The 13766-nt window shown below is 39.6% G+C and overlaps 1 protein-coding gene across 2 annotated transcripts; it reads right to left on the bottom strand.

The window, feature by feature from the left end:
• Nucleotides 1–2813: 2813 nt before the first annotated feature.
• gdnfb (glial cell derived neurotrophic factor b) lies at nt 2814–7892 on the bottom strand. Of its 2 annotated transcripts, none has more exons than XM_044197402.1 (2): nt 6191–7892; nt 2814–4613 (listed from the first exon to the last, which is right to left on the bottom strand). In XM_044197402.1, exon 2 carries the CDS (start codon nt 4606–4608, stop codon nt 4054–4056), a length of 555 nt encoding a protein of 184 aa, XP_044053337.1. In that variant the 5' UTR covers nt 4609–4613; nt 6191–7892; the 3' UTR covers nt 2814–4053. The 2 variants fall into 2 exon arrangements, with proteins under 2 accessions (XP_044053337.1, XP_044053335.1); XM_044197400.1 differs by having other exon boundaries at nt 5550–7886.
• Nucleotides 7893–13766: the final 5874 nt, after the last annotated feature.

Here is a 13766-nt window from a genome sequence, read left to right as displayed (position 1 = left end):
GCTCCTTGTTAATCCCCTCAGCCTCTGCTTTGTGTTGCAGCCAGTCCAATGACAGCACAGCAGTGTTTCTTAAACTACAGCTCAGAGCACTGAATGGGTCACAGGCCTGTTTCTTGTATGAATCACAAAAATACTAGTGGGTTTTTTTTTTCGACTTTTTACTGTGTATTTTAATATAGCAGAACATGGGCGCCAAAATCCCAAACCTCTCTCCTCCTTTTGTGTTTTCATTTATGACCTTAAGGCTTTTAATGTTGAGGATTTCTGATTAAAAGACTGTGAATATAACAAGATAACAGATCTTGGAGCTTCTTTTGATCTTAAAAACAGGATGAGAGAGCATCACTATTGTGTTGTCGTCATACGTCTTGAATTAGTTGTACTGTGATGCCTCTCCTTTTCTCCTTCTGTGGTTGTCTTTACAATTGACTCGTCATATAGCCTGAGTCACACTGACAGATTCCAGAGCAGTGGCACAAAGAGCTTCTTGTGGTTTGACAGATCTCTCATGAAGACCCACGACATGTCTGATATAACCGTGATTACATTTCGGTTATCATTTGTTTCTTTTCTCACGCCAGCTGGCACAATAGTGGCAGACAAGGCTCTGCCCACAATTGCTTTCTCTTGTAAACAAGCTGGTCACTGATTTGAAATGAATGATGAGAATTTGAGCTGCCATGGAGAACTTCTTGTAATGTAAATCTTGAAACCATCATGAACCCAGGGGCTGAGACGCAAAGGAAGCTTTGAAATTGACTTTTAACAGCACTGCCACCAGATAGATTTGGAAATCATGGGAGAAATGAACTTCACGTGCCCTCTTTACCCTCAATAACTACTACAAAAGGCCTTTGACTGCTCAGCTGCTCTAGCAGTTACTCAATAAAAATATCCATATGGAAAACATGTAAACATTTCATCTAATAAATATCAATATGAAGCTTTCATCTTGTTGCTTGTTACTTTCATTAATTCACATTTTATGCCTTTGTTTAATGATATTTTCTGTTTTATAAACTCCAGAAGTATTTTTTACATTCATGTTTTTAAACACACCAAGAAACTTTGTTTTTAAAGGGTCATTTCACCCAAATTACAAAATAGATTTTTACAGATTGTACAAATTACAAAATGGTTTTATCCAAATGTATCTGCATGGCTAGACACCACCACAGGTAATATATTATTTTGTTATTTAGGAGAGCCAGCCCTTTGAATTTCTTAATGTAACACTGATGTGTCAACACGTACAGTTCTGCCAGTATTTAGCACCTGTTTGGAACACCATCCCCTTAACCACTAACACTTGTGTTGTATTACACTGGAACATTATCCTTCATTACAAGCTCCTCTCACACCATGAACAAAAGAGCAGGAGACTCATCTGACCAATGACACTATCCTCTGACTGTCAGTTGGCTCTAATGGTTTTCTCTGTTGTCCACAGCTAAAGATGAACTTTGTATGTATATTTTCTACAGTGGGGCCAGTAACAGTTTGGCTCTGTCATGGTTAAGTCGGGAATATGTTTAATTGGTCCCAAAGTAGCCATTAGACTACAGTTTACGTTTGGCCAAGCCGCACTGTGCGCGTTAAAAAATGTTTATGCATTTAGGTTTTTGACTAGTTCTTCATTACAACTGCATCATCTGTGGCTTGGAAACTAAAATAATGAGTAGAAGAAATAGAAGTAATGGCTGTGGAAAGTGTTGACTCAATATGTGTATTGCATTTCTAAGTTGATCAAAAAGCAAGGAAACTCAAAATAAAATTCCACGTGGCTGCAGATCTTTACTATCATAATGTTATCATGGTGATATGTTCAACATCCAGTAGATCAAAATTTCGAGCACAGGGACGTAAACATCTTCATGATTTCAAGTTAGTAATGTCAGCAGAGCAGAACTTTAGAGCTAAACACGTCTAACAGTGAAACTAATCACCGACTCTGAGCATGGCTGGTGTATCAGCTCTGGTTGCAAAATCTCTCACAGTGTGGTTAGTATAGACATGATGAGTTGCATAATAAAATAATAGAGACTTGGCTTGCACAGTTTTGCCCTGTAGTTGCTGAACCAGGCTGCACTGACTCATAGCTCAGGAGACAGGCAGAAATGTGAGAGAGCAGGGGATGGATCGGATATCGACCACACACATTAATTAACCAAGACACATCTTCTCTTCTCATGTTCTCCAACTCCTACATCATTGTCTTCTCTAGATATTCGCCACCTTTTAATCATACTGTCTTTTCATTGTCCTCCCTCTCTCCCTCCACTTTATCTCTTAACTCTTTTGCTCAATTCTTCCATGTAGTTTTCTTTATGTTGTAAGATCTTTTAACACTCGTCTTTCATCCATCTATCTCCCATCCCTCACCGTCCATCTCACCTTCCTTTTATTCTTATACTATAGGTACTGTACTCTACTGTAGGTGTGGATACTCCATTCTCTACTGTGTTTAATGCCTGTTCCTGTCATTTGATAACATCAGATTCTATTCATCCTTTTATATTTTACAAAGGACTCAACAGAGAAGTCCATCCCCAATGTCCCTCTCCCTCTTTTACACAAAAAGTGACATAAATACAATGATTAATTTCTGCTACCATTCAGTTTCAAGGTTCAGTCTTCCGATAAACTCGTTTTTTTTATCAATGTCAAGTTTATGTAATAACTGTTTGGGGTAATGTTGGAAACATTACGTACGTAGACAATTTATGATAGCATGGCTTATCTGCTAAACTCATCCACAAAGGACTGAAACACTAAATTCTGTGTGTTAGTAATTAGATACAGAATACACTACACTGTGTCAATTGCATTTATTAACAATTATATGAGACAAAAGTGAATACCATATAAAAATAAAGCTGTAGTTACGTTTTTAAAGTGAGGAAAATACAATCTTGTTTCACTGACATAGCAATTCATCTGAGAGGACATGAAATTAGCAGTGAATAATCAACTATTCTTCTAATCATGAGAAAGAAAGGTTTTGATATAGCTTTTCTCACCTCATTAATAAAAAAACAGGAAACACTGCAGTGAAATTACACTTAAATTAAACATTGTAAACGTTAAAAAACTGAGGAAAGTTTAAAGATGCCTTGTGGATTTTTTTTGCCACTAGCAGCACTATGGAGCCATGTTTTTAAGAGTTGTTCCCCATGTTGTTTGAATGGTGCACGCACACTTCACTGTGTAGAATGCTTTTATTAACAATTAAATAAGACAATTTAAAAGTGAGGAAATCTCACTTTAAAAATGTAACTACTACATGATTGAGCTTGCGGGAGATGAGATACACATTTCTGGAGATTTAAAACATTATATATATTTAAAAATCAGCTTTGTAAATGATTTATGAGGAAAGAACACAGCAATGTAACTTTGTTTGTTTACAAGATGACTCCACAAGGCACCTTTAACATACTGATGTGTAAAAGATCATTTTGCACTGTAAGCCCAGTCTTTTACTGCTTTTATATGGAAATAAATCATAAAATGATTTGATTTAAACCTTTGGCACACTGAGATATCACATTCCAAAAATAAATAACATTTATTCCTTTTATAAAAACAAAATAAATATCAATAAGTTAATAAATTCATGATTTCATAAATACATTTCCTATGTGTATAACTTTTTCCATGTAACATATGTGCTATACAGTAGACAGAATGAGTCTACTGAATTATCCCTTGTGTCTGATTGATTTCAGTCCTTTAGGTTGCGTATCCATGGAAACATTTAAAATCACACTGAACACATTAGTGATGTAAAGTGTAAAGGAAATCGTGGACATTGTGATTGAGCCAAGGAAGAGAAGAAGAGGATCATTAGGAATCATTGTTTTGGGGTAAAAACTGTGCCACCTCCTCTCTTTATTTACTCCTTTACTGATGGACTCAAGTCATACACAGCCACACACAACGGCAGAAGGTTTCCTCACGGTGAGAAAAATCTGAAGAAAAAACACTCAACATCATACTTGTAAGTGGGAGTGAATGTAAAATTACACAAAGCCTGACACCAGCTCACACTCCCTACACACAACCACATTTCCTGGCAGAGTGCTTTCTCACGGTGTGGTAGACGAGGTTGTCGTCCAGAAACGAGAGGTCATCATCAAACGCTATTGGCCGACAGCAAGCCTGAGGGGGCGTGTCTTTGGGAGGAAGCCTCCTGTTGTGAGCGAGGTTGTAAAGGATTTTGTCGTAGTTGGTCTCGGACTTCCTGCAGGGTCCAGAGCAGTACCTGAATATCATTTCCTCGCTGGAGCGGTAGCCCAGACCGAGGTCTGACACATTGAGGTGTATCTGTTTGAGCACACAGCCCTTTCCTCGTCCATTACCTCTTCCTCCCCTAAACTTCCTTCCTGTCTCCACCCTTCTAGCTCCTTCTGTTCCTCCTTTACCACTCTGCTGGCTCGCCCCCTTCTTCCTCTCCCTTCTTTGTCGAGTCCTGCTGCTCAAGTTTTCTTTGGAGGGGGAGGAGGTAGATGAGGACACAGTGGATGAGGAGGATCGGCCTATTCTACTGATGGTCACTTTGATGAAGTCCACCACATCTTCAAACTCATTTGGGGGGGGCTCCTCCATGGTGTCTGAAACACATTAAGAGAAATGGCACTCTTAGAAAGATGTATCATACTGGACAGCACATATTGTTTCACTTTAACACATCACAATGGCTATTGGACAGATGGGGTGTTGTGTCAGAAACTACACATGCAAATGCGGAAATGGTACACATTGGGTTTTTTCTGCAGAGGAATTCCATTTGAACTGACTCATCCAAGTTACAAATGGATCCCATTCTTATTTATGCACCAGACAGTTGTATGTTTGAGTGAGCTACTTGCATTAAAGATACAGCAGCCACAATGTAGCCTTGTGGCACATTACACTAGAGCTAAAGTAATTAATCGATTAGTGGATCGGCAGAAAATTTATCGACAGCAATTTAAACAATCGATTAATTAAGTCATTTTTTTATAGCAAAAAATTATTAATCAAACTGAGTATGATTAGGTTTTAGACTGTTAGTCGGACAAAACAAGCAATGTGAAAACATCACCTTGGGCTTTGGGAAAATGTGACAGGTATACCATACTATCATTTAATTTGGTCCAAGACTAATAAGAATGCTTTATGTGGGTGTTGTACACTGTGGTCTGAATGAGGTTTGGTAAGAAGGTTAGAGGCCAGAATGAGACATTGCTGCAAATGTTTCAATAACTGGATCATACACTCTAAAATATGTCCATTTAAATAGGTTTAGTATCAAATTCAGGATAAACATTGTATTTTTTCTGAAGTAAAAATATGCCAATAGACTGGCCATTTCCACATGTTGTCAATTTTATTAATTAGGTCAAAATCTTGAAGTTTTTTTTTTCTATTGGACACATAACAATGCCATTATTTGTTTAAGAAATAAAAAGAATTCAAGACTCAGCAAGCCTGCTGAGTGCAAATTACTTCTTAGGATGGGTTTTTTTGGCACTTTGGGCACTCCATACAAAACCACAGGCTCTTACATGTGTCTCCTCCAGACAGCGTCTCTTCCCAGCCTGCTGTATCCGCCTCTGTGCGGCTGACGCCCGGGGAAGTGACAGACAGGCGGATGTGAACCGGCGGGAGCTCCAAGGCACTCTCGGCGGCGCGCACCCTCCTCTTGGACCGGAGCAGCGAGCTGCCGTGCACGGCACTCAGCAGTATCAAACAAGTGGTCAGGCTATCCCATAACTTCATTGTCCACTTCGGTCCGACAAAAGGACATGGCGTGATGCAAAATCAACAGGTATCATCTGGCAAACGCGATAAACAGCATATTGTTTAATAGTTGGAGAGAAGGTGGGGCGCACTCATCAGCTCGGGTTCCTGCCACTGAAAATGGTGAAGATCAATGTATTATTGCCTGCGTACTGTAAACCGCACGCTATCACTCACATGCCAGCTGGCAAACGCTATGCAGCGTGGCGCAACATCCAAGGAGGCACGAAACCAAAGGCAGGAGCGCAAAATACAAAGCCAAGACTTCCCTCTGAAGTTGATTGCAAACCGGCGGATCTAACGACGCTTGGAAGACAAAAATGACTCCCAGTTTGCAGTCCTTCACTCGGGTTTTCATTCAATGCGCATCATGCAGTCACGCTCACTCCTGTTCATCCCCACTCACCATCAATCCTGACTGAGCCGTGAGGAGACGAAGAGGTCTAACAGCGGAGATGGGGAGCGGTGGTGACGTCTGATGGTCCATCCTCTGCTTCTTCCTGTCTCCACCCATACAGTCTACACACAGGGATGGAGTCCAAATTCATGACTGAACTTCAGTTCCAGAGTTGATGAGGGTGGAGGAGTCATGTTATGAAAGAGGCTCAGTCTGTGTACTCAGATGGCTGAGAGGGAGAGAGAAGTTTCACACTTTCCACTAACAATACTCCAGATTCCCCATCCTGCTTTTGGTGTTTGGTTGACATTGGATGGGAAACGTGTTTCTAATCAGCCAGTCAAAACAGACCGAATAGATTGTGTTGCCACTTAAAACCACAGTGTGCTTGAAATCACGCTGTTTTGCAGTTGATGCGCAGATGACAGTTAACATCAAGGGAGTCTGAGCTGATATCCATAACAGGAACTGGATGTTTAACTTGAGGAGTTTTTCCAGTAGAAAACGTTATTTTGGTTGCATAATTTGAGGTGTAAAGCAAAGTGTCATTTTATTAGATTTCTTTTTACACAACTTTTAGGCAACATGTCAAGAACCACTGTCTCAAAAGGTGCAAAAGAACATTTTAAAGACATGATAAACTGTGTTGAAATCTGTGGAATTGCCTCATGCATTATGTAAAGATTTTCTGATTTGAGTAATAATTGCATTTTTGAGATTTGGTGAAAATGTGTTTCTGTATGATATAATACATACTATGATATAATGTTGCTGAGACACACAACAAACTGTGTATGGATCAGCTTGCTCCACATGTGTTTTGCGAGTGATCAAACAAATGAAACAACTGCAAACTGCCCTTGGAAGCCCGGGCTGTAAACCTGCCACAGTGAGCGTCAATAAGCAACTCAGAACTATACTTTGAATTAAGCTGCAGATTAAATCATTCTATTGTCACATTGTGGCCTCACCTCAACAACTGCCTCCTCCACACTTCAGTGAAAGAACGTCAATGAGATTGTAAAGTAAATTCCATCTTCTTATCTATTCATATGTTGTTATTAATCTCTGTCTCTCCTGTCATTTTTATTAGTGAACATAACAAGGTAGAGATGTGTGCGAAACTGTGTTTAATGATTGAAACCAGAGCAAAGATGAGTGAAAGTGATCTGAGGGGTTTATGTGCCTGCGTGTCAAGTGCTCTCCTTCCAACAGTAGTTAAAAGTTGTTTATTTCACTTTAGTCTGCACCACAGTAATGCAGTAACTGCACTCACACAGCTGTAATGTTTTAAGACTTTTTGTTCTGGGTAAGCAGAACAAATAGTAAATAGCTATGATAACGTATACCATGATCATATTTGATCAGTGTCCAGATAGAACAAGGTCCAGTTCAGTTATATGGAGATGAGCAAAGCGGAGACTATACCACCACTGCCATCATTTATGTTTTAAAGTGTTTCAGCGAGCAAATTTAATTTCTCAGATTTGGTCTTCTATGACATCAGGATAAAGTTTTTGATTTTGTCCACCAAGGACTTAAGTTACCAAATGCTAAGACACACTGAATACCTGCAAATGTGCAGACCCAATAAAGTTGTGTGGAAGAGAAGATGTCACATTTGTTCTTAAGAAGCAGCCATATCCTTCAATTTCTCTTTTCTTCTGCAGTGATAAAATGTACCACTGTTCTGAAGCACACAAACTTTTTTTTTTCAGCAAAATCTTTCCAGGAAGAAGAGAAATGTTGCTGTTTGCTCTGCAGCAGAACTGAATAAAGCTGTTTCCTCTAGGGCAGTTAATTCCCCGACTTTACAAGGTGGATGTGAAATACATACTGTATGCATGTGTATATGTGCACGTCCATTCTTTAAGTGTAGTGTTTCATGATGAATCATGTTTGTGTCAGTGCATGCACACATGTGAGCCACATTGTATTGTAATCACTTGACTACACTGAACATGCAAAAACCATTTGAGCCTCCAAATATGCTGTAAAGTCATACAGAATAACAGTTGTTTTCCGCTTGTGTTTTTAGAAGTTAGTCTACTTATCACTCAGAAGAGGCTTCCCTTTCCACTGATGTATGGAGACACATCATCCTCCTGCAATTACACCCTTGCAAGCAGCAAATACACCAAACAGATGTCCGTTTCCTTTCTTGCAAGGCATGAGGGCTAATCGGGGGCTGATCTGCAATTGAATCTGTCAGCCATTTTGGGGGCTCAGTTTGACTCACATGTAACAAGCTAATTGCATGGGTCATTTCATACGTCATTATCGGCCAACATGAAACCGCAGCCCCAGAATGGCTTATAGAAAGGAGGAGTTGACAGCTGGAATGGATGTCTGATTTGGGACATGGCTGCCGGTGTAGTAATTAGCAGAAGAAAGAATATCCTGACTCTCCACACTGACCGGGAGAGTGAGGAGATCGGTCATAATGTGTCCTGTAGTCCTGTTTTCTACATTTACATGTGTTTTAATCTAGGGGAAGAGAATCTGCGCTTGTTTTTTGCTGAGCTCAAGGCCTGGTTCTAGGGATGGCAATGTCGGTCAGTCAGTCCACCACTTTGGTCCAGACTGAAATATCTCAACAACTGTTGGATGGATTGCCATGAAATTTGGAACATACATTCATGGTCCCCAGAGGATGAATCCCAATGACTTTGGTGATTACATGACTTTTCCTCTAGTGCCACCTGTGCATCAAAGTTTTCACTTTTCACTTATACAGAGAAATATCTCAACATCTTCATGATGGATTGGCATAACATTTTGTATAAACAATTATGGTTCCCAGACGATGTTTCCTAATAACTCTGGTGATCCGACTTTTCAGCACCATCATGAGTTTGACGTTTGTGTTTTTGAATGAAATGTCTCATAGACTATTGGATGCATTGCCATGAACTTTGGTACACACATTCATGTCCCCTTTAGGATGACTTGTAATGACTTTGGTGATCCCTTAACTTTTCATCTAGAACCACGATCAGGTCAACATTTCAGTTATTCCAATATTTTGGTTTATGATGAAATACCTGCAAGACTAATGACATTCTCGTCAGCCTCAGCTTTTTGCTTATTAGCAAATGTTAGCATGCTAACGCGTGAAGCTAAAATGGCAAACATATACCTGTTAAACCTCAATTGTGAGCATGTTAGCATGCTGACATTAGCATTTAGCTCAAAGCGCTGCTGTGCCTAAGTACAGCCTCACAGAGCCACTAGACTCTTAGTCTTGTTTTACTTATGCCAGGTAGATGTACAATTACATCCAGCTTGTGAATTTCCCCAAGCAACTGCCAGGGTTATGGCTCAGGGGCAGGCGATACTGAACACCTTTAATCCCTCAAAGTCAACTTTAAGCATGGTGGGCTCAGTTCACTTTGGATTCACTTAATTCAGGATGTGGACTTGCATCAAATTAACATTTAGAATGGGAAGTTACCAAAGTTACTGGTCTATAACCTTGATTTCCTTTCGTAGTCATAGGACATGCACTTTTTTAGAGGAAGCAAAGAGTAAACATACATTAATGCTCATGTTTGTTACACCAAATCAGTCAAGAATTGTTCCAAATTCGGTTTGAGTCCAAAAGTCATAAGTTCCCTTGCTGATGATTTTATCAATATTCATAGATTTGGGTGTCAGATGGGTCATTGTATACATGGTAAAAAGCACCTCCTTGAGGAGCCACAGTGGTGCTTGGAAAGTAATCCATACCATATGTACGCTGGTGCTGCTGGAGCCTCGGGGTGAGAGTGATCAGGCTACAGGAGCTGTGAGAGTGGATGCCGTCTGCTGAGCTGAACTTCTGGGAGTCGGCTCAGAAATGAAGATGGGGTCAATGACTGTTATGATGTTTAAGCAAAAAGACCATTTACTCCATGTTAGACTCCAGTTTTGTAATTAGTGTGACATTATTGCCCGCCAGGTGGCCATGTGAAACCTAAATGTCATGATTTCATATGAGGAAGTACAGGTGGAGAACATTACATTCAGTGATTTCTAATGCAGATTAGAAACCGGGTTGAAAACACTGAACCTCCAGATGTGGATGTAGGACTTAAATACAGCCACTAGTGGACACTGTTTACCACTGTTATTATCAATGTCTTGCACATTTACAGCATCACACAGCACGGCAGTGGCGTTCACACCTGAGAGTAATCTTTTCTGTTTTTGCTTTCTTTATCTCTTGTTTAAATACAATGACTTACAGACTTGAAATGAATGCAGTAATCTGAAATTATAATACATATGCAAGGTGGTAATAACATTAATATGTCCTCAACATGGTAAACTGATATAACAGTTTTTGAGGTTGGGGTATGACAGCATGACAGAAATGTTCTGGAAAGGACGAAACTACTGATGCAAATAAAGACTAAAAGCAAGATAACGTGATATTTTTAGTGTGGCGAGAAAGAACAAATTAGTTCTCCAAACATCCAACAAATCATGTCACAGACCTGTCACTACAGGCTATTGTTTTTCTCATTGAGTGAAACAATTTTCTAAACCACCAGTCTGGTTTATTTGCTTGTTTTTGATTGAATTAAAACTTGGACGAAGCTAATATGAAAGCTACCTTGTGTTTCCCTCCTGGTTTGATTAAAGCTTGGTTCCCAGAAGTGAAAATGAGGTTATTATTTCTATTAGGCGTTACGCCGGGGGAAACTGAGCGCAGCATAAAAAAAATCCCTCCCCTCTTTCCCCACGCCCAAGGATGACCAATGTCACAGCAGATGCAGTCCAAACAGAACTGACCTATTAATCAATCGAGGTAACAATAGGCATCAGGGAGAGCACGGCCCTAACAACAAACAAAACAATCTATATTATTAACCACTAACTTGCCTAACTAAACAAAAGAACAAAAGAAAATACAGGCAGCTTACCGACCTCCCTAATCATAAACGGCTTCTCACCCCTACAGTTACCTGGACTGCTCTTTTAGATGTTATTTACATTATGTGCAGATCAGTATATTAACTCTAGCAAAATCGGTGGTCACTAAACAGCACAGCACAGCACAGAACGGTCTGGTTGGCAGCCAGGAAAGAAAAGGAGTGAAACCGGTAGCGGCTGGTGCCATTTTAAAGTAGGCGCCATCAGTCTCCAGTCCAATCAGCAGCCACCACCTGCAACTCAACATACTGGGAAAAACACACAGAAGGGTGAACAGCGCTACTCTCAGGCAGGGAGGGACAACAGCACAGAACTGCACAGTCACACTCAAATTCAAATTATGACTCAGGATCAGGTTATTATAAAAAAATGGTGGACTGTTTTTTTTATGTGCTATGATATGGTTTTGTTTGGGCTATGGCTGCACCTGCCATTGCGTCGGTTTCTCTTTCTGTTTCCCCTCGGTCTCTCCGTTATGTCCTGTGCGTTTGTTTGTCCAGGAGATGGAACCAGTGAGTTCCCCATTCATGCAATACAGTGACCATCATCTGGGCCACTGCTCATTATCTCACTAAACCTTCGGTCATAATCATCATCAGTTGTTTTGTTACAGAGTTCCCTGAAAGCTCCCCTCAGTTTGGTGCTCAGTGTATAGTCAGTCCACGCTGCTGATCTGACTGAGTTTTTAAAAGTTAGATCCAAAGAGAAAGTTCTGTTATAATTTAGGTATCCACTAAATCAGGCCTACAACTCGTTTTGGTTTATCAAACTTTTTTTTTGGTTGAAACTGATACAGAGTTTTATTGTCATTAGCTGAAATTCGGTCCTAATGTTAAATATGTTTGAATGTTTACGCCTCCATGGTGTAAAAACACTGTACACAGGATCAGTGTTTACCAAAACTTTCACTTACAGATACGTACTAGAAATTGAATTTAGATGTAACATGTGATTATCTGACCCTATAACACTCAACTGAAGCCATTTCTTTTTAATTTCTTTCAGGTGTGTCACAAGCTCTAACCTGGTTGAAGGGGCAAAGAAACTGGAATAATCAGATCACATTTTCCCTCTGTGACCCTGAGTCAAGTTGCACAGGTGAATGTGGAGAAGCAAGTAGAATAGAAATTAACACAACTCTGCATCGTGCAGTAAGACTGCTATAATGTTGTTTTTGTTCTGAAGGTCTTTGATTAGGATTGGTGGTGTGATTTTCTTTTGGTGATACGGAGAGCTGCATTTCATAAAGGAGGACTACACCAGAAAACAGATAAACATAAAAAAGACTTGTAATGATATATATATATATATATATATATATATATATATATATATATATATATATATATATAGAGAGAGAGAGAGAGAGAGAGAGAGAGAGAGAGAGAGAGAGGCAAATTGTAAAACACTATATAAATGCAGCCATTTACCATTAAAATGAGATTATGACATGACAGCTCTAATTTTGACAGCTACGTCTCAGATAGATATTCCCCTTTAATCAGTCTTGGCCTCAGTTTAATATCACCATTTGACCTTTACAATGCACACTGTCAGAGGGGTTTTGATAATTGGGTGGTATGACCTGCTGGTGATGCTGGTGTTTTGCTGTTTTTTTCTGTATGAGTCTGGTTCTTTTTATGCATCGTAAGGCGACCTTGGGTGTATTGAAAGGTGCTCAAAAATAAAATGTGTTATTATTATTATTATCTGTGCTACTGTACCGACGGAGTCATTATAAAAATGACTACAATAGACATGTACAAATATTCCAGGGGTCTCTGCAGTAGTTAGCAGACCCTAAAGATGTATTTCAAATTTCCGCTTGGAAAGACTTTCTGTAGCTGACAGGGTCAGGGCAAAAACATTGGATCAGAATTAGATAAAAGGATTTTCAAATTACTCTATAAAAAAATGATGGCTTGAGTAGTTTCTTGATTTTACAAACTTTTTCTGTATCAAAGTAAAATAAGCCTGGCTCAGAAAATTAAGTTTAAGTAGATGACCAGCAGAGTGAAAATGAAAATGGCCTGACAAATCAGCGCGGTTCCTTGGTGTTGGTTAGATTTTTCTGCCACAGTACCTCTAATATAATATAATATATACAACTCAGAAAAAAGTCTGAAAAACTGTGAGCCTCTAGAGGAAGGAAGGTTTGGGGCGATTTACTGGCTGTATTTGCATTGATTTGTGCAGGACATGTGATGAATAAAACTGTATTTTCACCAAATCCCTATATTGGAGACACTGGACAACTTTGAAAATGTTTATCTTAAATTAAAATCTTTATCAGTGTTAATAGCGCCTGGTACCATTTGTGCCTACATTGTTCCCAGTCCTCTCTTTCTTTGGTTCTCCTTGATAAGGAACATGCCTCTGAAGTGATTTGACTGAGCTCTCCTGCAAACAATGCTCTCTCTCTCTCTCTCTAAAATACACAAGCACTTGCACATTGTGAATTTACACACACTCACAGACCACTCCTCTTGTTCAAACTTGACTTCTTTTCTTTCGGGTTGAGACCATCAGTCAGCTGGGCAGTTGTAGTCACAAATTAATGAGTACAGCAGTTGCTTTTGGGGACATGAATTAATGGATCCATTGTTTTGCCCCCTTTGGTTATTGTTGTACAAACTGACAAATAGTCAATCATACACACACACACACA

Source organism: Siniperca chuatsi, linkage group LG5 (genome assembly GCF_020085105.1).
Source record: "Siniperca chuatsi isolate FFG_IHB_CAS linkage group LG5, ASM2008510v1, whole genome shotgun sequence".
Lineage (NCBI taxonomy): Eukaryota > Metazoa > Chordata > Actinopteri > Centrarchiformes > Sinipercidae > Siniperca > Siniperca chuatsi.
Note: the sequence above shows the minus strand (reverse complement) of the source record. Positions and strands in the feature narration are given on the sequence as shown.

Coding starts and splice junctions, on each gene's coding strand:
- gdnfb (XM_044197400.1), bottom strand. CDS start 5,763: ATGAAGTTATGGGATAGCCTGACCACTTGTTTGATACTGCTGAGTGCC. Junction 4,614..5,549: donor GCTGTCTGGAGGAGACACAT/GTAAGAGCCTGT, acceptor AATGTGTTTCAG/ACACCATGGAGGAGCCCCCC.